This window comes from Anolis sagrei, chromosome 4 (assembly GCF_037176765.1).
Source record: "Anolis sagrei isolate rAnoSag1 chromosome 4, rAnoSag1.mat, whole genome shotgun sequence".
NCBI classification, from domain to species: Eukaryota; Metazoa; Chordata; class Lepidosauria; order Squamata; family Dactyloidae; genus Anolis; species Anolis sagrei.
Window position 1 is genome coordinate 163084154 of NC_090024.1, and position 22770 is coordinate 163106923.

Below are 22770 nucleotides of genomic sequence, written 5' to 3' on the forward strand. Positions count from 1 at the left end.
ATCAGGAGCAAAATATTACACTGGAACTTCTGTGTTTGACCGTTCCCTTGCTTCCAATCTTTTGTAATAGTATCCTCTTTGTAGATGGCAGACTAATTTCTCAAGCCTGCCATCAAGCATAATAATAATGTGGTTTGTACAGCCCTTACATTTAATAATCCATATACAAAATCTCAAAAGTATGAGAACTGACCTATGAAAAATTCATGAATGGTAATTATGCTAATTACACATAAAAATTCAGGTAGCAAGTAAGCATTTGATCCATTTATTTCCAGCAGTTTGCCAATTAAGAAGCACATGCTAAAAGCTACATCTCTTGAAAAATCTATGATTCGGCAGGTACCCCAGGGAGACTTCTTTCTTTCTCCTTAATCATATGCTGATCTCTAATTCATAGTTGTCCATTCATAAAGGAGTGCAATGATTGCTTTACAGGGTGACATGTTGTTTTTATTTGTTTTTATTTGAGACAATTTCCAGTAACAGTAGTCGCTTTGCAGAAATATGTATATTTCTCGTTAAATGTTCTTATATAGTAGTAAAATTGTTAATAGTAGCAGTAACTTGTGTGGTCCTTTGATAGAAGTATGGTAAATCGGAATTTGTTAATACATTAAGACAGTAGTTCTCAACCTGTGCATCCCCAGGTGTTTTGGCCTACAACTTCCAGAAATCCCAGCTAGTTTACCAGCTTTTAGTATTTCTGGGAGTTGAAGGTGAATGTACAATGGAATTAATACAGTCTGACACCACTTTCACTGCTATGACTTAATGTTATGGAATCATGGGGACAGTAGTTTACAAGGTCTTCAGCCTTCTCTGCCAAAAATGCTAGTGCCTCACCAAACTACAAGTCCCAGGATGGCATTGTACTGGGCCATAGCAATTAAAAGTGGTGTCAATCTGGATTAATTCTGCAGGGTAGATGTATCCTAGGAGGGCTATGCTGGGGTCCTAGACTTTAGCCCCCAAATCTCCTTAGAGCTGCAAAATGGAACCACAAACAAATATCATGGAAAACTCCCCTGACTTTCTGAAAGGAATTATGGGGACTGAATACTCCAAAGGCAATCACCCCCCCCCCCCCCAAATAGGACTTAGAACCTATGCCTGCAGGTTTCTGGAGCTTGTAGTTTAGGGAGAGAGATTCCTATTCTCATCAAGAGAAGTCCTGGGCTCACTGAAATACAAGCCCTAGAGCTCTGCAGGTTTTAAAGTGGAACAGGAAAGTCCTATCAGATCTTTCTAGGGAAGGTCGATGCTAGTTAATGTTTGAAAGGGAGACTCTCAATATAGTTATATTTCAGGGGAAGGAATTGAAAAAAACCACTTTAAGAGGCTCTCTTGGGCAACAGATTCTTCCTTCCCCCCCCCCTCCCCCTGCCCTAAACTGGGAAAGAAGGCTGGACTTCTATTTCCCAAAGTTTTCCATTTGACTTCACTTTCCAAGTCTTCTCTCTCTCCTTCCCACCCTCTCTTCTTCCCTCCCTCCCTCCTGCCCAGTTGGAGAAGGCGGCTGGGCTTCAGAAGGTTTGCCTTCAGCTTTTGACTCTCTCTCCTTTCTTTCCCAGGGAGGGAAAGCCACTCCATTTCTCCTCTGTCCCCAAGTTGGGAGATGAAGAAGAAATTGCTTGGGGATGGAAACTGTTGCCATTTCCCTTCCACTCTCAGCTTGGAAAGGATCAGCTGTGAGGCAAAGGACAAAGGCTTAGGAAAGGAAGCCCTTGCTCCATCATCAGGCAGAGGCTGGTGAGTTTGCTAGTCTCAGCCTGATGGAGGGGTAAAGGCAGTTTTTGGTGTGCGATTGCAATGTGCATCTCAATTATAGCAAAGCAATCAAGCCAAACCAAAGAAGTGGATTAGATTTGATTTAATATGGTACTTTTTAGACATGCATCATTTCGTGACACAGTAATTCATTTTTTCTACAAAACCAGAGGTTAACCTGATATGGACACATACATAAATTGTAATAAGGAAATATATAGAGATACAACAAGAAAATATTTCAGCTATATTCTATATGTATATATAATTTATTACCCATTTCACATAAACTCAGAGGTTTCTTATTAGTACACGCTACAGCTTCTACACTAATGTATCATGGTCCAGAGCTATGCACTCCAAAAGCTCAATAAATTGTATATATGTCAAGAGAATTCCAGGCATGAAAACAAAACCATACCATGAACCACCTTATGAGTGAATTTTGGATGGTGAGATCTGCCAATGGAGACTCGCATTAGTCCTGCATAAAGGACTTACCAGAATGACACAGCACTGCAAATGCCAAATGCTTTGTGTCTCCCGGAGTCCTCACTATCTTATTTTTAAAACTCCAGTAGCAGGCAGCTTGCCATATAATGATGTGCCCTTTCTGTAGTTTTACTGTTTTCTTTTGAAGATTTGTTTCCTTGATCAAAACCTTTCCTTAAGGAAAAATATGGCCCTTCTCTTTGGACACCAAGGAAAGAAACAAGACGATGGAGGATACTTTGGATGAATAATTCAAAAGGAAGCAATCAGTTGTGGCCATAACCTTCCGAAGTTAAAGCTACATCTGTTTCTTAATTCTCAAGTGTAACTCTGAGTCAAAACAGTTTTAACAATTTGGGGTGATGGGGAAAGCCAAGGGCATCTGAAAATGCCTAGCCCACTCTCACCATATGGGGCAATTTTATTCCATGTACCTGGTAGTGTTACTATAAACTGCATCCTGCACACAAACCTGATCATAATCTTTTGTCTTCATTAGTGGTGACTCATTGACATATGCTCTAATAAAAAGTCAAGACAATAAGAAATGTGCAGTTATGTGCATCAAGTGTTCAAACATCTGGAAACTGTTTTTATAGGAAAGGTACTACTGCATTTTGAGATAGAGATGAGGGAAAGAGTAGAAATCCATCTGAAGTGTATTTTTAAAGCTCAAGAATGAATTTAAAAATAGCAGCTTTGAGGAAGTCAACAGGTCACTCTGATGCACAGAGATGAGCTGCAAAATCAGCGTGAATTGAAATTCGGTTTCCAGTGTGCAGCATATGTTGTGATGAAAGTGCCAGGGAAGATAAAGTAGGCTACACTCCTTCAACCTGTTCAGAGTGTGTTCCAATCATTTGGAACCAGAATGAACTGCTCCAGCATTACACAGCCCAAATCAGAACAAATTAAAACAGGGCTGCTCTCACAGGTGCATCTATTAATCCCTCCACACCGTCTGGGATGCATACGGTGTTGTGTGTGAGGGTTTTTTTAAAAAATGAAATGCCAAGCAAAATGTTCTTTGTAAACGCAAGTGAACATGCCAGGAAGGAGTTTCATTTCATAAAACACAATATCAAATATTATTTTGAACTTATACCCAAAAGGAGGAGGTGGAGTGTTTTTGATTTCCTTTGACTTCAGGGACATTGGATGTGCAGATACCACTTTCATTTCACAGAACACCTTAGTCTCCCTCTGGTGGCTATTTTGCTTTTACAGATTATCAGTGATAAGGTTATGATAATTCCACCAAATATAAGACTAGAAGGTGGAGTGTGACACACCATAGGCTCTTAGTGGTGTTTGAGATTCATATGCTTGGAATACTGCATTAGATACGCTGCAATACCCAAAAGTTACCAAGCCGGTATTGAACACGATTTTCTCATGATCCAGAGAAGCAGGACCTAAATCAAGTAACCAAGATTGTTATTAACAGACAAATGCAGTATTATCAAAAACAAATAACTAAGATTGTTATTAACAGTTCAACATGGTTTTTTAAGTCGTAGAATATCCTTTTAGGATGTTGATCACAGAGTTGGCATTTTTCAGTTATTCAAGTCCTGGTAGCTTATGTCAGGTTTCTATAATATACAAATGAAATAAATTATACAGATATTTTTGTTAATCTACCTTGCTGGGTTTTGTGTTGAGAAATGGAGAGGAGGGGATATTGCATGTGGCATGAACATGGTTGGGAAAGTTCAGGTGAATAGTAACAGCGGTGTTCATTATGCAGTAGAAGACAACAACAATTGCATAGTAATTTTAGTATTAACATTTAACACTGAGGAATACTCAACACTGGTTGAGTATTCCTCATCTGCAAATCAGAAATCCAGTCTCCAAAATCCAAGATAGTTCACTTGGATTGCTGAGACAGAGACACCTTTGCTTTCCGATTGTTCAATGTACACAGACTTTGTTTCATGCACAAATATGTTCAATAATATTGCATATAAAGGTACCTTAGTGGTTCTTAACCTGGGGTCCCCAGATGATTTTGGCCTACAACTCCCAGAAATCCCAGCCAGTTTACCAGCTTTCAGGATTTCTGGGAGTTGAAGGCCAAAAACATCTGGGGACCCCCAGGTTGAGAACCACTGCTTTAGTCTATATGTATAAGATGTATATGAAAAATCATTAAATTTTGTGTTTAGGTTTGGGCCTTATCTCCAAGGTGTCTCATCATGTATGTGCAAATAGTCCATTAAAATATATATTTAAAAAATCCAAAAACTGTTCTGGTTCTAAACATATTGAATAAAGAATGCTCAACCTGTACACATTGTGAGAATTCAGGAGGGAAAAAAGGAAAATAGGAGATTTTATGGGGTGTGGGGGGGATGGGATCTAGCTTGATATTTTATTTAAATTTAACTGGAAATTATCCTTTCTTATTTTTCTTGTATCATTAATAAATGTGTTAATTGGCTCATTTATATTAGGATGTTAATACTGGTGGTTAATGATCATATTGACAAATGTTTGTACTTTTTTGCATTTCAGTCCAGCTTTGTTCCACTATTTAAATCCTCCTAGAACACTTCTGTATTGACTATTTACTGCAGCTTGGAATCAGTTTCAGGGAAACCAGATTCACTGCGCAAGTGATTAGATTGACAGATCTGGAACTGGTTTCATGCCTGGAAGGTGGTTACATTAACAACAAAACCTGACTTCAAACTGGTCTCTTTGCAAGAGAGCTCTAGTGCCTCAGAGAACAAATTCCAGAATAAAGTCATCCAATCAATTTAGCCATGGTAGTTAAAGTGGTGTCAAACTGCATTGATCTGATTCTACAGTGTAGATGAACTCCAGCAATCTTCAGCAATCTTATCATATACTGAATACATTTTGTCAAATGTAACTGACTGTGTCAATCAAATATTCAAGAAAAGAGTTTAAATATTTCCAATAAGATGGAAACCCTTGGTGGGCCCCTGGTTGTGCAGTGGGTTAAACTGCTGAGCTGCTGAACTTTGTGACCAAAAGGTTGGAGGTTTGAATCTGTGGAGTGGAGTGAGTTCCCACTGTTAGGCCCAGCTTCTGCCAACCTAGCAGTTTGAAAATATGTAAGTGTGAGTAGATCAATAGATACCACTTCTTCGGGAAGGTAACAGTACTCCATGCAGTAATGCTGGCCGTATGACCTTGGAAGTGTCTATGGACAATGTCAGTTCTTTGGTTTAGAAATGGAGAAGAGCACCCCCCCCCCTCACCCAAGTTGGACATGACTAGATTTAATGTCAGGGGAAACCTTTATCTTTACCTTTACATAGAAATAGTTTTCCTGAGGAGGCAAGTTGTGGGATACACCTGTTACTCCCACTCCTCAGTTACCACTTTCTGGCCTTGATGTGTGTTTTAAGAACTGAACAAACTAATTTGCTCTGTATCCTACACCTTTCTGTATAAGACAGCAGATAGAACCACAAGTTGGTTTTTTTATTAGTGCTGAAAGTGTCAGCTAATGGTAGAGACAGAGTAACAAACTGTGGTTGATGCCAACACTGCAATTGTTCCAATTACAGTTTAAAACTGTCTTGTTTGCCAAGTTTTTTTAATTAGCTGATTAGGGCTGTTTTGTTGTTTTTAACTGCCTTTCTTGTTTTTATAACATGTTTAGGAGGTGTTGTTGTTTTTATTACATCTCATTGTTTTAACTGTATTTGTTGTGTGTGAGGAAGAGCTAAGGATGTAGCTGTGTGCCATTTTAGCTGAAACTATTTTGACCAGAGTGAAAGGAAAAGCACAACAGCAATGAATGAAATGCCTCTTTGGAGTGCCAAGGTGAGGAAAATGGGCAGTGACCTGCACTCATTGGTCAACTTAGGTTGTAGGCATCCTCTCCCAGTGGATATTATGATTAAATTAAATTAAATTAAATTACAATGGCATTTGACTGCAATTTTCTATTCTGCCAGGAAAGGCCTTCCTGGTACATGCTGGAAACCAACCACCTTGTCAATCTCCCTTTTGACAGAAAAAAGCACCTCTGTAAAGGAAAATTAACTTTTGAGATCTTCTCAGGACTTGAATGATAATATTAAACTATTCAATGGGATTGATAAGCAGTTTGAAAAGCAGACTCCAAACTGTGTGAATGCACAATCAACTGGCCAATATCATTGAATGTAATAATGCATAACACAACTCTCTTCCCTGCTGACTTAACACAGTGACATACAGTGACAGATCATGCGAAAGATCTTTCTCAAGAGTACAGATCTTGGTTTATACAGTAATTCAATGAAAACAATAGCCAAAATCTGAGTGTTCACTGTGGAAAGGATGAACCCCAGTTAAGTATAATTAGAAAATGGCTTATTAAACTGTCAGTATTGTAATGCTTTTACAGAAATCTGTATCATCTCATCTCTGAAGATAAGATAGGAAATTCTCAATAAGAGACAGTAGAATTTATCTCAAAATTATAATTTTTAAAAATTGTGGGTTAAATAGTCATAAGATCTTTTTGAAGCAGACATTTTCCACTATTCCCACAGTAATCTTTTTGAAAATAGAAAATCAACTTTAGCTGAACTCTTGCTCACAGAAAATTTTCTCAAGAGACATGAAAAATATAAGGATTAATGTCGTTTCTGTCTAATGACTGCAGTGCTAGGTTTAATTAATTTTGCTGTATAGTCATTCTTTATTCATAAGGAATAATTGGTGCTTCATGAAGGTTTTTTATTAATAAATTACATTAAGCATAATCTTATGGTGACCACAATAAGCTGAAAGGTAGAAATAACTGAAGTCAGAAAAAGATTAAGTCCATAACAAATGACGAGTGGTAATGAATCTGATGCATAATTTGCACTCAAGTGTAACAAAATAATGTTAATCGGAAGGATCTTTCTTGAAACTGGATGATCATCTTTAATTAATGGAATTGTAACACTCAAATCATGATATACAAATGATGCATTTTAGATGGGAGAGTATATTCCATTTTAGTGGGTAATACCGTAATCTTTTATTTCAGTGTGTTTCTTGTGAAATCTGTTTGCGTCAATTATGATTGTAGACCATCAACAACGAGTACAGTTGAAAGTATAGCAGATAGAGAATCTTCCTATGACACCCCAGTACTGTTATATATAATATTGGACTTCATATTAGCTCTAGTTCTAGAGGTGGCATCAGATTCATGTCAACAATTCACAGGCAGGGCTCATGATGTGCATTCAGAAAATCAGAGGTACAAAATTCCAGCAAAATACTGAGTGGGGGAGTGTCAAATACCTTTGTAAACTAGAACAATTTGACTTTTGTAGTAGAGTTGGAGTAGGACAGTAATATGATAGCTACTCTTATTGAATTGATAATTCACACACAAACAAATATCACTATTTCATACTCTCATTTACCATCTGTAAGTACATTTTCTTTGTCAACTTTTCTGAGTTATTGAGCTTGTGAGACAGAGTTCATGGGGAACTGCTAGGAGTAGTCTTGAGTAATTTAATGGTCTCCATGGGACTCCATTATTAAAATGTTTTTAAGATGTATAGAAACAGAGAGGGTGGGGGCTCTATCTGATGAGGACCATGGTAACGAGCCTTCCATCACAGAGACAATTCACAGGCAGGGCTCATGATGTGCATTCAGCAGCATGGAAGAAAAATGCTGCTTCCATATTGAAGGGTAGACTGGAATGAAATGCAATTTGAAAATTAGCAAAAGTAACATGGACTGGAAGTAGATTTTGATTTATTAATTCCCAGCCCAGAGTGTATTCTGTTATATAGCCAACAAGAATAGGAAACATGATCTCAAAGTGACTATGGGAATTAGGTCTGATTTCTGATACATAAAGGTTTCATCAGCTTTGTATAGCAATCTGCAATGTTTGAGTGAATTCATTAAAGCAACCACACCAATTTGCCATCTATTCTTCTTGCATTAACATTCAAGTACCTTTTGATAAGAGGCCTTGTTTTCCAGGGGATTTACTTTCAGCAGACATACAGGATCAGGCCAATAAGCAATATTATATGGACTTTTGGCAAGCATCTCTAATGTGATGGTGGAACAGGCGCTGCAAGCAAATAAAACAGCTTGCAGTAAGTCTGACGCTTCCCCTGTCCAATTCTGTTTTATCTTACCCATTTCAGCATTAAAGCCTTGATGTCCAAAGAACTGGGCTTTTTAATATGAGGAGCAGAGAGAAAACTCTGCAACTTTCAAAACACATGCCACAGCATCTGGTTGCTTTACAGTCTTTTGAAGGCTGTGCTCTGAATGCTTTAGAACTGCCCGTTAGGTGACAGAGACAGCTGTGAAAGTAGCTGGCTAACCTAGACTGTTTGAACATAGCTTTCATAGGGTTTAACTATGCATATGAGAGAAGAAACAGCTTTAATCATTAATTGAATATTTTTGCTTTATACACTGAGGTTTTTACTTGATTGAGTAGGAGTGTTCATTTTTTTAGCAACCGCTTATAAAGCATTAAGTTATATTGTTTGAATTGCTTTTTGTTTTGCTTCTCATGGTGTTTGCAATGTCATAGGGCAACATCCCGCCTCCCCTAACATGTTTTAGCTTTGGGTTGAGATATAGTCTGAGTAAACATACAAAACTAGAAACATTTATGAACAAATCTAGATTTTTTTTTGTTTTTAATCTTAGAATTAAATATGCCAAGATATTTTAGGGGCTCTACTCTAATGAATACAAGTGAAAAGTGAAAAGGTGCTCCATCATCCAAAATGGCATTTATTCTATTCATATCCATGTATGGCCAACTTGCCACCTTCTATACTATGTTAAATATAACATCCATTGCAGAAGACCATTGCGGAGGTCTTTATGTTCAGTGTTCTTGAAATTAAATCTATAAGCTCTAAAAAGGGACACAGAACCCTTCAACAAAGTCATATAACCCAGAATATCAATGCAGGTAATCCACAATATCTGCTTTGTGGATGTTATATAGCTGTGTCTTCCACAATTTCAGGTAAAAAAAAAAAACAGTGGTTGGGAAACCCTATAAAGAAGACCAATAGTGCATCAAGACTTTGATGCCGTTCTCTCCTGGTAGTCAAACATTCGAAAGAGATGCAGACGAATTATGGTGTGGAAAAACACATGGGTTTACTCTTTTATTTCTGTGCAGAAATTGATTTTCCAGTGCAGAAAACACTGCTTCTTATTTTCTGTGTAAGAAGGAAAGAAAGAACCCCAAACATTTTTTCTCATCACAGTTGTCCCTCTACAACAGGTCAAGACATTTAAAAACAGAAAGAGGGCTAAGAAAACATTTGTGTGTAGACAAATTTATAGTAATGACTATCCCTTGCAAGCAAGTATGAAGTAGTCAAGGATTTATATCCCTACACCTCTGAATCACAAAAACAATCTTCTGTAAAGTTTCATGAAATGTCTTTATATTTTAACCTATGCACTTACTGATGTATTTTATTTTACATTCTTCCCTTTGAAGAATGCATTTTGCCTGAAAGTTCATTTCAGCTGAGCATCCATCAGTGAACTTTCATTGGTCCTTATTTTAAAAAGACAAACAAACAGCTTGGCAATAGAAGGCACCCCTGGACCTATTCAGACATATTGTCCATCTAGCTAAGGAATGCTGCAGGGCCCATCTACACTGCCAAAAATGCAGCATAGATTTTGCATTAGCCTGGGGCATCCAAACAGGCAGAGAGGGTAGGGTGGCACCTATCAAGGCTGGGCTATATGACCACCCAGCCCCCAATGCCAATGAAGCTGGTCTTTGACTCATATGTGGCATCAAACTATAGAATGAACTGGCATTTTTAATGGCAGTTCATTCCGTATTTTGGCCAATGTAGAATTATCCTGAGATAACTGTAAGCAACTCAGTCAGAGGTCTACCCTGGTTTCCACAAAGCCTGTGTGGAAATCTCAGAAGTAGACCTGCTACCAGTTACATGGAAAGCATGTGCTCTGAATATAATTGAACAGCATAAACAATTTTGCATCTTTCATTTAATCCCTTCTGTATATTTTCCTAATATTTTTCTCTAGCAGGATTTTTACACATTCATGCAATTATTTATTGCTTTGTGCTTCTTTTTATAGATATTTTCCCTCCTTTGTCTCACTTTTGTTGGTTTACAATTCTGCCAGGCCATCCACTATTATTGGACTGCTTGAGAAATCACTAAATCAGATGGATGAGGTGCTTAGGGAGGTGCTTAATGCATCTCTATGAATCAAGAGGACCTTAGTAACTTCCTTCAATGACAGGTCACACTCAGGCACAGAGTGCTATTGAGTAAAAGCAATTTGGCGTGCATAAGTCATAATTACTCAGAAGCTTTGCTTGATATCCTGCTAGGAGGAAACCAGTAAAATATCCTTCATTCTTAGAGATTTATTAAACATCTCCTTGAGCATGTGCGTTGATCCATTTGAGATTCAAGGCTTTCTCAACTGCCCTGTTAACAACTGTATTTGTAATGAGCCTCCACATAATGATCATGAGTCAAAGTTGCAACATGCTTCTTTAGAGAAGAATCTTTTCTCTAAATATGCAATTGTAAGAACTGTAAGAAGAATTCATATGGCAAAAAAGAGAGCTGAAGATGCTTTCTCCATTCAGATTATTGTGTCTGTAATTCAGAGGAGGGCAAAGGCAAACCTTTTCTGAACAAATCTTGCTGAGAAGAAATCATGATAGGCTTGCCTATCTTCTGTGGCAGTACTTTGGGGACAAATAACAGTATGCAGGATTCAGCACAATGTCCAAAATGTCGATAATGCTTCTTATACCACTGCTCATAACAAAGCTCTTCCAAAGTGGGGGGGGGGGGGGGGGGAGGAAAATGAGGTACATTTTTCCTTATATAAATGAATGGAGGATAGCTCAAAAGCATTTGGATAATAAAGTACTGGCAAAAGCAGAAGCATAATATACCTTATATTTCATGGAGAATACTTAACTCATTCAACTTAAAAAGTTCTTTAGATCAGTTGTGGTATGTTATTGTGTAGCATCATCCTTATTCTTTTATGATATGATCAACATAATTTAGCCTTGCATAATTTCAGGAGGGCAAAGGGCCATGTATTTCAAATATTACCTTTACCAATATTCTACTTGCCCTATCAGTCTAAAAAGAGTTTTGATGCTTGTGTTATTTTAAAGATCAATCCAGGATACTGTTTTTCCAAACCATATTTTAGTGTAGCAAAACCTAATGAGTATTCCCCCTTTTAAGGAAAACCTAAGTACCAATGGTATTTAGCTAGCAGGATCATATATATATATATGTATGTGTGTGTGTGTGTGTGTGTATATTTTCTGATATTTAATCTAACAAATTGATTTATGTAATATAAATGCGATTACACTTTCTGCTAATTTATTTAAATTGCCAGTATTTTTTGCATTTGTTGGTCATGAATCAACACCATAAATTTAATTCTAATTGACTTCGAATTGTCCACTAATTATATTATAATAATAATATTAATTTCTGATATTTTTTCTACATATTTTTGTATATTAATGCTTCAGTTTTGAGATCAGGTTCTGTACATTTTTCTTGAAGTAAATATGGAAACCATTTTTTTCTTAATGCAAATCTTTATAGAATCCTTTTGGTTTTAGTTTGGCAGGAGGATGAAGCTGGCTGCAAATTAGATTCTGCAATATACCTTGTTCCTTATTTTTGAACTGATTAGTTTCATACTGTTGGCAGTAACTTACCCTGCTGAATTCAGCTTGGGATTTTGTAGCAATCTTCCGCACCGTGTTCAAGCCCCTGAGGGATTGTGTAGAGATTCTGTCAAACCCTTTTCGATGGATGTGTATTTCATTCTCTGGCTGTACTTTGTGCTCATTTAAAAGAACCACTCTTCAATTTGTAGCAGAACATTTTCAAAATGAAGTTTAGAGAGGCAGCAGTCTGTCACATTGACTGGAGTATCATTCATTGCTAACATTTAGTGGGCTCTGTTCATTTGAACAGAGTTCCAATTTCATGATCTGATATTGTAAAACTCCTATTTGTCACAATTAGTTTTTAATAAAATGTACAACAATATGTTTCATACAAATTACTAAATCATAATCCTGATACTGATTACTGCTATATTGGCATTTTCTATTTTCTCAGTAAAATAGATAAGGACCCTTTATGCTAGGTCAGCTAATAAACATGTATTCCTCATCATGGGCCATAATTTATTATTTATTTTCAGAGGAGTAGCTATGGGCTAATCTACACAAACAATATAACCTGTACTCACCTTGAGTTCAATCTCAATAGTGTTTCTGCACTTCCAGTAGGTATCACAGGATTAACCAGATTAATTTGGTTTAGCCCTTTGTTAGGAAAAGTTAGTGGATGTTCAAAAATGTGCCTAAAAACCACATCTTTGGGGCCATGGCAACAGCTGGTACAAATCCATTTTGGATTGGTCAGCTGTCCACACAGGACACTCTGCCATACCTTTTCCCCTATACTCATCACTGCAGGAAAAAATGAACAGATTGTGCCCATGTTGTTGCCATCGCTGCTCCCAAATAGCCTCATAGTTCCATGTGTGAACTTTGTTTCTAAAAGGTTCCAAATCCCCCAAAAATGAAAAATGAATTATAGGTAGCAGCACCATGTTGACTAGGGACCTCTTCCCACATCCTCCAGGGTAGTGCTGTTTGTTGGCAGTTGCTGGTGAAACTGCAGGTGTGTGTGTGCTTCATGGTGCCTTGTGGTGGCCCACATGCTCTCCCTCCTTCCCTCACGAGTCAGGGACTGCAACACAAGGTACATTGACACCCTGTCCATATCAGATGGGAGAAAAGCCGCATTACCCTTTCCACCATCACGTGGGGCAAAGGGCGCAAAAATGCTGGTAGCTTCATTGGAGCTACCCAAAATGCACTTACCTTTCTGTAGTTACCAAGGTAGTGTCTTGCAGCGCTTCTTCGACACTTGGAGGGTAAATGGACAGGGCTTGCCGATCATCATGTGATGGCACTCAGCAGGCCCCATACCCAAATTGCTTTAAAGAGGCAAAATACCCCAGTGTTATGAAGCAGTAGAAGTAGAATATTATATGCAGATCAAAACTATCAAAACATATCAAATCCCTTCAGTACATGCCTTGGAAAATATTGTGTTTTCAAATGCTTAGCACAATTTTTTTATTCCTTTAAAATTTGTTCATAACGATTTTGTATGTCTTGGAAACAAGCTCTGCATATGAGCTTCTAGTCATCATGGCCCATCTATGTGGACATTCACAGATGTGCTTGTATGGACAGAAAGAAGATGGGGAAATTGGTTGTGTGAGTACCTATGCTGATGTCAGCATAGGTTGCCCATGATGGAGCTATGTCTTCTACACCTGAAAGATAAAGAAATAGACATTGCTCACAAACATGTAATGATCATTACATGTGTGATTGTCCATGAGCCAATTTAGTTGCTTTTCAGAAAAAGTAAATTGTGTCCATATCTTCAGCATTTCCCAGAGAACCATTCTGCAGTCATGAAAGAACCACTGAGGATATAGAAAAGGCTAGGGTAAAACATGAAGAAACCAAGAAATGTCTTCTTGAAATGTTTCTGATCTCTCCTAAAGTTCTTCATTTGTTTCTCCGGAGATAGAATCCCCATATTTCTTTTCAGCTTTGATTCTGGCAAATGTTCACAGCAACTCTGTGTTTGGTACTTAACATTCCCATCTATAGTTTTCCTGCTACTTTCTTCTCTTCTAGATGGCTTTGGTCTTAGAAGATAGTGTTTTCCCTTGTGGAAAATGCAGAATTAAAGAGCTAAACAGTAGCAGATTGTTGGATTACATTTTCAGTTCACTATTATTCTTGTGCAAATAGCAGTAGAAAATACTTTAAAAACTGTGGAGCTGAATGCAACATAGATGGCTTGAAATTGTTATCTTAATCTTCCTACTTAATAATACATGGCTCCTGTTTCAAAGTATAAAGAAATGTATATACATTAAAGGAAACCTAACTGTTTCTTTCCTTTGAAATCCACAGGTGTTACTTGGAAGATGGTGCTTCAAAAGGGGCCTGGCTGAACCGATCAAGTATTATTTTTGCAGGAGGAGACAAGTGGTCAGTAGATCCTCGAGTTTCAATTGCAACAGCAAATAAAAGGGAATACAGCCTCCAGATACAAGATGTGGATGTGTCAGATGATGGTCCATATACGTGTTCAGTGCAGACCCAACACACACCCAGAACAATGCAGGTGTACTTGACAGTAAAAGGTATGATCATTCAATGTTTAATTTATTGTACAAATGGTTAGAGTTGTCTTGTTCCAATGATAAATCTTCATTATCCATTTTTCTTGTTGACAAAGTATAAAAACTGAGTTATTGTATGTTTTTCGGGCTATATGGCCATGTTCTAGAAGCATTCTCTCCTGATGTTTCACCTGCATCTATGGCAAGCATCCTCAGAGGTTGTGAGGATGCTTGTCATAGATGCAAGCATCCTCACAACCATAATGAATATTTTAGTTATCTATCACTTTCCACACAGTTGTGTTTTATAATACGTGAACTCTGATGCCTTTGGAAGTTCAATCTGAATACTCACAATCCTAGATTAATATGAATATCTTAATATTGACATTATTTTCTAGCTTCTTGAGCACATGTCAATTTTGTGAATATCTGAAGTCTAGTAACTTCCCCAGATTCTTGAGTACAGATCAATAAATGCTGAGAAGCTTAACCACATTCACCTTATCTGAATATGTTGTTTGGGAACATCATCTGTTGGGTGGAGGCTGCTTTAATTGATCTGGTTTTTTTCCCATAGTTGCTTGAATCTAGGAAAGAAACAGCAGATAGATAGATAGATAGATAGATAGGCAGACAGACAGGCAGACAGGCAGACAGGCAGACAGGCAGACAGGCAGACAGGCAGACAGGCAGACAGGCAGACAGGCAGACAGGCAGACAGGCAGACAGGCAGATAGGCAGACAGATGCTGATGCACAAGTTGATTCTAGAAGTATGATATGTGATCATTTCAGAATTTACCATCTCAGTCACACGGAGCCAAAGATCAAAGATGGATGGTGGATCCCTTTCAGGTTAATGGAATCTGGAAACATGTCTATGCTTCCATATAGCATGAATGGCAATTATAGTATATCAGTCCACCTGGAATAAAGGGTTATTGCCCCAAGAAAGCTCAGCTGGGGCCTCAGGGGTTAGAGGAGGAGGCAACACTTAAGGGCCCCACTGTCTGACTTTTACTGGAGGTGGCCAAACTATGCCTCTGGTAAATGAAAATTAATTTGATACCCCATTAGATTCAGACTTCCTGAAAGCCCAGTAAGTTTTCTTCTATTTTGAGGGCTTGGAGGGGGGGGGGGTTGGGATAACCTCATGCTCTTCTGGTAGTTACAAGTCGTGGGTTTAAGCCCTCTCTGAAAGTGTTCTAAATTAACCTGGAGTCTTATCCAATATAGACAAGGGAAGTGGAATAAGTCCATGATTACATCTGCAAAATGCCCAGAATGCCAACTCCTTGAAATATGGCATAAAATATGTAATCATATTTTCTTTAGGCAGATAAATAATGCATCAAAGCTTCAAGTACCTGTGGTGAATTTTTTTTCTTATAAATGTTTTTCCTGAACATCATTTAGGATGGTAAATAGTCAAGAATGATGGAAATTGTAGTCCAGAAAGTACAATTAGAACTCAAGCATATCTCCTTATGTACACACAATAGTTCTATCCCACATTTCCCCTTTCACTTTCATACCTAAGTGTGAAACATTGCAAAAGTTTTCTCCCTGCTGGGTGATATTACGAGTGTCTCTATATGTGTGTATCAAGATTTCTTTCCACATTTTTTGTATTTTATCTATTCATGGATTGCAAAAAAAAGCACTCTATTGTGTGCCCAATATAATTATTTTTGCATGCAAAAACAGCATTTTGCATTAGTATGTGATACTAAGAATCGTGAATATTTAAGGACCATGGTTAGAAATCAGTTACATACTTGTAACTATGATAATGAATTCCACCTAACATTATTTTTGCATGAATAACATTTTTGCATTATGGTCCCAAAGCACACACCTACGCACACGCACACACACAAAGGACCCTTAAAGATAAGTAAACCCTAATAACACATTGAGACATCCTTTTCCACAGAAGACAAGGGAATTTACAAATATTCTTCAGACTTCTCAAATTCAGTGAGGTTTATTTCTTCATAGACATATAAAATTACTGATATTAACATTGTGTTAAATTAGGCTCAGAAATGCACTGTAGTGTAGTTTTCTTCTCTGGAGACTTTTCCAGAGGTTGGGTGGCTATCTGATAGAAGTGATTTGATTGCATAACAGAACATTGGACTAAATGGACCTTGTGGTGTCTAGCCACTCCATGACTCTATGATTCTAAGGATTGAAAACCAATAGAGATAACATGCTTCAAATGTGTCTGGCATGCAGAATATCCTGTGAGTTGCATTCATGGGTTCCTTGGAGGAATTCCCACTTTAGATAATGCTCTGCCTTCTGCAGCCACTAAAGACTGGCATGAAACTCTGATCACTAGTGTGCCAGGGGATATGGACACGACAGCTTATTGCAGGTGGCAGGGAACACTTTCCTTTTGATGGACACTTCCAACGCATAAATATCATTATGCCTTTGAAAGTGATTGGTATTTCTACTTGGAAGCATTAATAAAGTTCAAGTGGGGCAGATATCATTGTGCCAAACAGGGTCAAACAGAAAGAGAGTAAATGTCACTGAAAACATTGTTCTTTGCCGAGAGATGGTTATCATTATGCAAAAACAAGCTGTCAGACAACATACTGTTCTTCTACAGATAATCTCTTTCATCCTTGCCTTGTCAATGCGAGCTTGACTGTGTACCTAAAGATTGCAATTTCCACGATGAGGTTGTGGGTACAATGCAAATCAATGATTAGAAAGTCTTAAAGCATTTATGTATTGAGCACTGATGATGCAGATATGCACTTTATTTTCACAGTTTTGTGTTAATCACCATTGTAATAATCATCCATTTCCCCATGCCTGTATGGCCTCATTAACGATTCCTAGGGACAGGTGGTTTAGGAATTAGCAGTCAGATGAGGGAAGCCTTTCATCTCATGAGCTGCACTGTAAAACCGGCCCTGCTTGGCAGTGACAGAAAGCAGAGACCATCTGATGGCTGTCCATAGCTTCCATGAAATGCCCTTTCATGCTGTCACTCCGGCTCTCTGTAGCTAATTCTCAATAAGACACAAACTACTTAAAAACAACAACCCAGAAACACAGACACAAAATGTCCAGCAATATTCTGGATGAAATTGTATACATTTTAGACATTGTACACAATGAATCTTTCACAAAAGCTCAAACATTGCTTTGCTATTTAGTAATATTTCACTTACTGGAAGGAGCAAATGCTTACTCAACAATAATTCAGTATTATTTACTTATGAACTTGGCTTATTCTGAAGTACATCATTCATCCTTGTTGCTCAAAGCCATCTACACAAAAGGTTCTCTTGAGGGGTTGTTTTGCACAAAAAAAACATTTTATACAAAACCCAAGACCTCCTGTTACTAGAGATGCTGAGGATTGATTCTATACTGTTGGCTCCACTAGCTAAATGATGGTTCCTCCCTGTAAATAGGGATATTTAATTGGCCACAAATGAACATGAAGTTTAAGAGTGCTGGAAGCACTAGAAGATTACTAGCCTTAAGGGTATCTATAGATCTGTACTGGGCTGTGGTCACTATTGTGTGTGTGTATGTGTTACAGGAAGGAATGCTTTGATTGTCTGGAATGTTAGCTCTCTTACAGTAGGACCAGAAAGGTTACCGATCTTCCACTGGTGCATCACATATTCCCCTAGTAATATTGAACCAAGGAGATCAATGTGTATAAGACAGCAGTGGAAAATGCTAACAAACGACTCACAGTACTTCTCAAAACAGCAGTGTTATGAAGAAGGACCATGTCATTTGCCCTGTAGATTAGATATAATACTTTTTTTTTCAACAGAAGGAAGCTTTTACATGGAAAAATACCAGTTTGACTTTGTGGTTCATTCTTGTTGTATGTGGAATACAAAATATACATAAAAATAGTGAACAGGTAACTTGCTAAATGTAAAAGATGAAAAACACAATATATGAGAATTAAAAGGTGAAATGTGATAATATTTCTGCTCAAATAGAGAGAGAAAGCAGATTGTTTTTATGGCCTAGCTGTATATGACACGTGCTATATAGGGAGCAGAGTCCATACTGATTCCTGCTTCTGTTTATATATAAAGGGAGTGCCTAAGTTACAAACATCCGACTTATAAACGACTTACAGGAAGTTACAGAAATCTACCCCTTGATAGGGAAATTCACTACTGGAAGAGTTAGCATGGAGTAAAGGTGTCTTCACTGAAGCTTTCTCGCCAATCCTTGTTTCCATAACAAGCCAAATTTTTTAAAATCCAATTCTCACAGGGACAAGAGGTGATGTGAAATCTTCTGAACTGGGGCATAGACAGCAAAACCAAGACCACAGGGGTGTTAACCCCTCCCTATGCCATTCAAAGTTTGTGTGTGTGTTTATAGCTGGAGTTACACTTAAAATGTTTCCGTTACAACATACAAACAAATTCAACTTAAGAACAAACCCACAAAACCTATTTTGATCATAACATGAAGACTGTCTGTACTAGTAGTAGTTTTTTCTTATTTGCCTTCATCAGAAATAATGATTGTTTGTGGCTTGTATGTCATTATAAATCTGGGGTGTTGTTTGGTTTCCGGGCTGTATGGCCATGTTCTCCTGACATTTCACCTGCATCTGAATATACCAGCCACAGATGCAGACCACAGATGCAGGCAAAATGTCAGGAGAAAATGCTGCTACAACATGGCCATACAGCCACACAACACTGCAGGGATTCCGGCTGTGAAAGCTTTCGACAATACGTGGAATCCGTAATGTTGTGAATTTAAAACAATTGAACCAGACATCATTGCACCAAGCAGGATCAAACAGAACCTGTGACCTTTCATGTGTTTGGGATTCCATCTCCCAAAAGCCATTACCAGATTGTCCAATGGTCAGGAATTCTAGGGACTGAAGTCCAAAAACACCTTTAGGACCACAAGTTGTGCAAGCTTGATGTATAACCTGCTTGATTTGTAATCTTTAGAAGAGTTACCATCCCATGCATTTGTCTAATCCTCCTGTAAGATCATATGCCCTGCTTGCTACCAACGTAGCTTTAAGTGCATAAAATAAATCACTGTGTTGAAAGGAAATGCAAAGATTTTGAGTTTTCCTAAACCTTCCACTAGTCAGACTCATTGGATAATTAAGGACTCATTTTCTTCTGTTGAGAGAATCTCACTTCATTTTATTCGTGTATAATTGTAAAGACTTCTATCATGTCCTCCATATACTTGCCTTCCTGCAACACTAGATGTCCCAACATCTGAAACTCTGCCACACTGGACCATAAAACATCTAGGCATGGTCTCACTAGAAATACAGTATTCTTCCCCTTATTCATAGACTTTATCCATGGTTTTACTTACATCATTCCAAAAGATATCCCGCCCCTTCTTGGTGTTTGTGTGCCTCTCTGAATTTTTCAAAATATCAGGTTTGCTATTATCTGTTATTTCAGGCATATCCCCCAAATATTCCAACATGCCAGGGATAGTTGTTGCACTTTTTCAGTTGCTTTTAAAATGTCTCACTTTCTTTCATCTCCTCTCACCTTTCTCCATTGTTTTTGTCCTATTTCAGTTGTTGCAAAATGAGTTCAAGGTGCAAAGGTAGTTTTCACTCAGTTAATCAGTGGAGGGAGAGGAGAGAATCTTGTCCTTCCCAGAAAATACAGGACCCTTCCAGACAGGCCCCAAACCCGTGATGGGTTCCAGATTAGCTTGAGGTGTCTAAACTAATCTTTAGGCTAATCCAGTTTAACCCAGAGTAAACCTGGATTTCCAGTTTTCCTCCAGGTTTAAAAAACACCTGAAAAGATCTGGCCCTTTCAGTAAAGTCTGGATCTCTGCAGGTGTTGGGCCTTCTTCAGTCCTGAGAGTCAATCTCCACTGTCAACCACCACTGAAAACCTCCACTGGGTTTTCAGGCTCCAGGAGCCTGATAAAGGGGGATGGCAGTGCCACCCTACCCACCCAACCCCCTGTTTTCCTTAAAAACTAGCCAGAGAGGCCTGTGAAATGGACACATACCTCTTTGCTTTTTTTAAAGGAAGGGTGGGCTGGAGCCTGGCTAAATGGCCTCCTGGGTCAATCTCTGATAAATCTCAGATGGCATTTAGCTGCCACCACAAAAAATGTGGGGTTTGGGCCCATTGTGTTACCAAAATCCCAAGAGAAACCAGAATTTTGAATGCCAGCTCCTCTCGGGATTTTGCCTGTCTGGAAGGCCCTGAGACAAAAATAGACTACTTCAGTCTATTGTGTGTTCTTTGTCTTTAATAACTTTTTTCATCCTGACCACCACCCTGCGATGTTACTTGGCCATATGTGCTGCTGTTTTCAATTGTGAAATGTTGGAGGGTAAATGTAGAATCCCGAAAGGTATGATAATAGTTAAGGTGCTGTTAGAAAGAAAGCCTAAATTGTGTACCCATAAAAACGGTGTATCGTGCTAAAGTTCTCAACCTGTGAGTCCCCAGATGTTTTGGTCTTCAACTCCCTAACAGCTGGTAAACTGGCTGGGATTTCTGGGAGTTGTAGGCTAAAATACCTGTGGACTCACAGGTTGAGAACCACTGTGCTAAAGGGTCTTGAAGATCTCAAAGATTGGGCAAGCTTCTGTGGGATTCAAATAGTGAATTGTATTCTGTTCAATTGTGTTCAGTGAGGGAAATTCTGTAGAACTTGAACAGAATAATACAGAATGTGTGTAGGAAAGAAATGATACTATATCTTTAAGAATCTTCTTTTAAAATACTTAGCATCTGAAAAAATGATATGGATAAAGCATAAATGGAAGTTTCGTGGTAATTAACCTTGCCATCAAATATAGGGGAGAAATGTATTAGTAGCTGACATTACGCATAATTATTAAGGAATGGCATTTATGCCATCTGAAATTCCAAGTATAACCTCAGGCTCCAGATTGTTCATATTTGGTATAATTATCATTAACAGTTTTCAGTTGTACTTTATTGAGTTATAATGTCCATTACATCAAGAACAGAACCGAAATTGCAGTCTTTAAAAATACACAAATATGTGGGCTCAAACTGATCACTTTGACAGGTCCATCATTTTCCATCAGCTTTTTCACCATCATGTTTTAAGGTATCAGCAAAATGGACTATAAAGAAGCTTGTAGCATAATGATATGCATGCCTAGTTGTGTGAAAGGGCCACTTGAGTCCAATGCAATGTGCCCTCAGTTATGCATCCTTCAGTGTGTCATATAAAAGTACTGGGTTAGATTAGGTATTTTTATTATGCAGAAGATCCATACTTGAGAGGAGTTTTTTTTTTTCAATCAGAAAATTGCAAGCTTCATTTTATGGCATGTCCATTCGAATTTACAAGTGAAACACTTACTTGTTGGATTATAACTCCTTGAATCCCACAAACAGAATCTGAGATTCTGGAAGTTGTTATCAAAAATGTTTTTTTTTCCAAGTTGTGCAGATGTATGACCAGTTTTCCGAAATAGGTAATGATCTAACATTTCCCTAATCCACCACAAAATTGAGAATGAGCCAATTTGCTTTTTCATACTTGTAATACTGGCATGACTCAGCTATCCTAACTCAGACATATTGTTATACTGGCTTCTGCAGCTGTTTAAGTTTGAAATAACTGTAAAATGTCCCAATTGAAATATGCTTGGAGAAAGTTTTTAATCCTTTTATCTTTGTGTAAATAAAGCAGTATACAATGTTCATATACAGAATCATACAACATCCAATTACTTAACAAAACAGTTGAGTTGCTTCATAATATCTCCTCCACATTTATTTCTCCCTCATGGCTTGGCTTTCAATTGTGATGTGGCTTCTCAAACTATGACCAGGATTTTTCCTGATTATTGCATTGAAAATCTTGGAGGAGGAAGCAAGTTCAAAAGTAGATTTTGGATGCTTAGTAACCCTAGAATGATATTATATAGAAAACAATGCTGCCCGTTCAACATCTGTTCACTGAAGGAAAGCACTGGAATCAGAGCCAGAGCATTAATGGATGTCAGAAAGACATAAGTGCACCTTGTTTATGATCATGTGCAAAATAACATGTATAATGTAAAAATCTCAGAATAACGGAAACATTGCCTAAAGTTAGCATACGACTTCTACCTTGACAAGATACTGATGCTTTTCTGGTCAGTCATAATTAGGCGAGCTGCATAATCCCAGACTTTGTCTCAACTGTTAATAGGATAGCTATGGTCAAGCATCATGAGATTGTCCCATTGGTGGGATGGGAATCTTCACAGTTCCCACCTCTTTGTGTTCTG

The 22770-nt window shown here is 38.0% G+C and overlaps 1 protein-coding gene across 2 annotated transcripts in view; it reads left to right on the forward strand.

Annotated features, from left to right (window-relative positions):
- The window catches only part of NEGR1 (neuronal growth regulator 1), a 624711-nt gene that overhangs the window by 279961 nt on the left and 321980 nt on the right, over positions 1 to 22770 (forward strand). For both annotated transcript variants that reach the window (XM_060773729.2, XM_060773730.2), the window contains exon 2: positions 14282 to 14514. In XM_060773729.2, coding sequence (XP_060629712.2) covers positions 14282 to 14514 — 233 coding nt within the window. The remainder of the gene's footprint in view (positions 1 to 14281; positions 14515 to 22770) is intronic.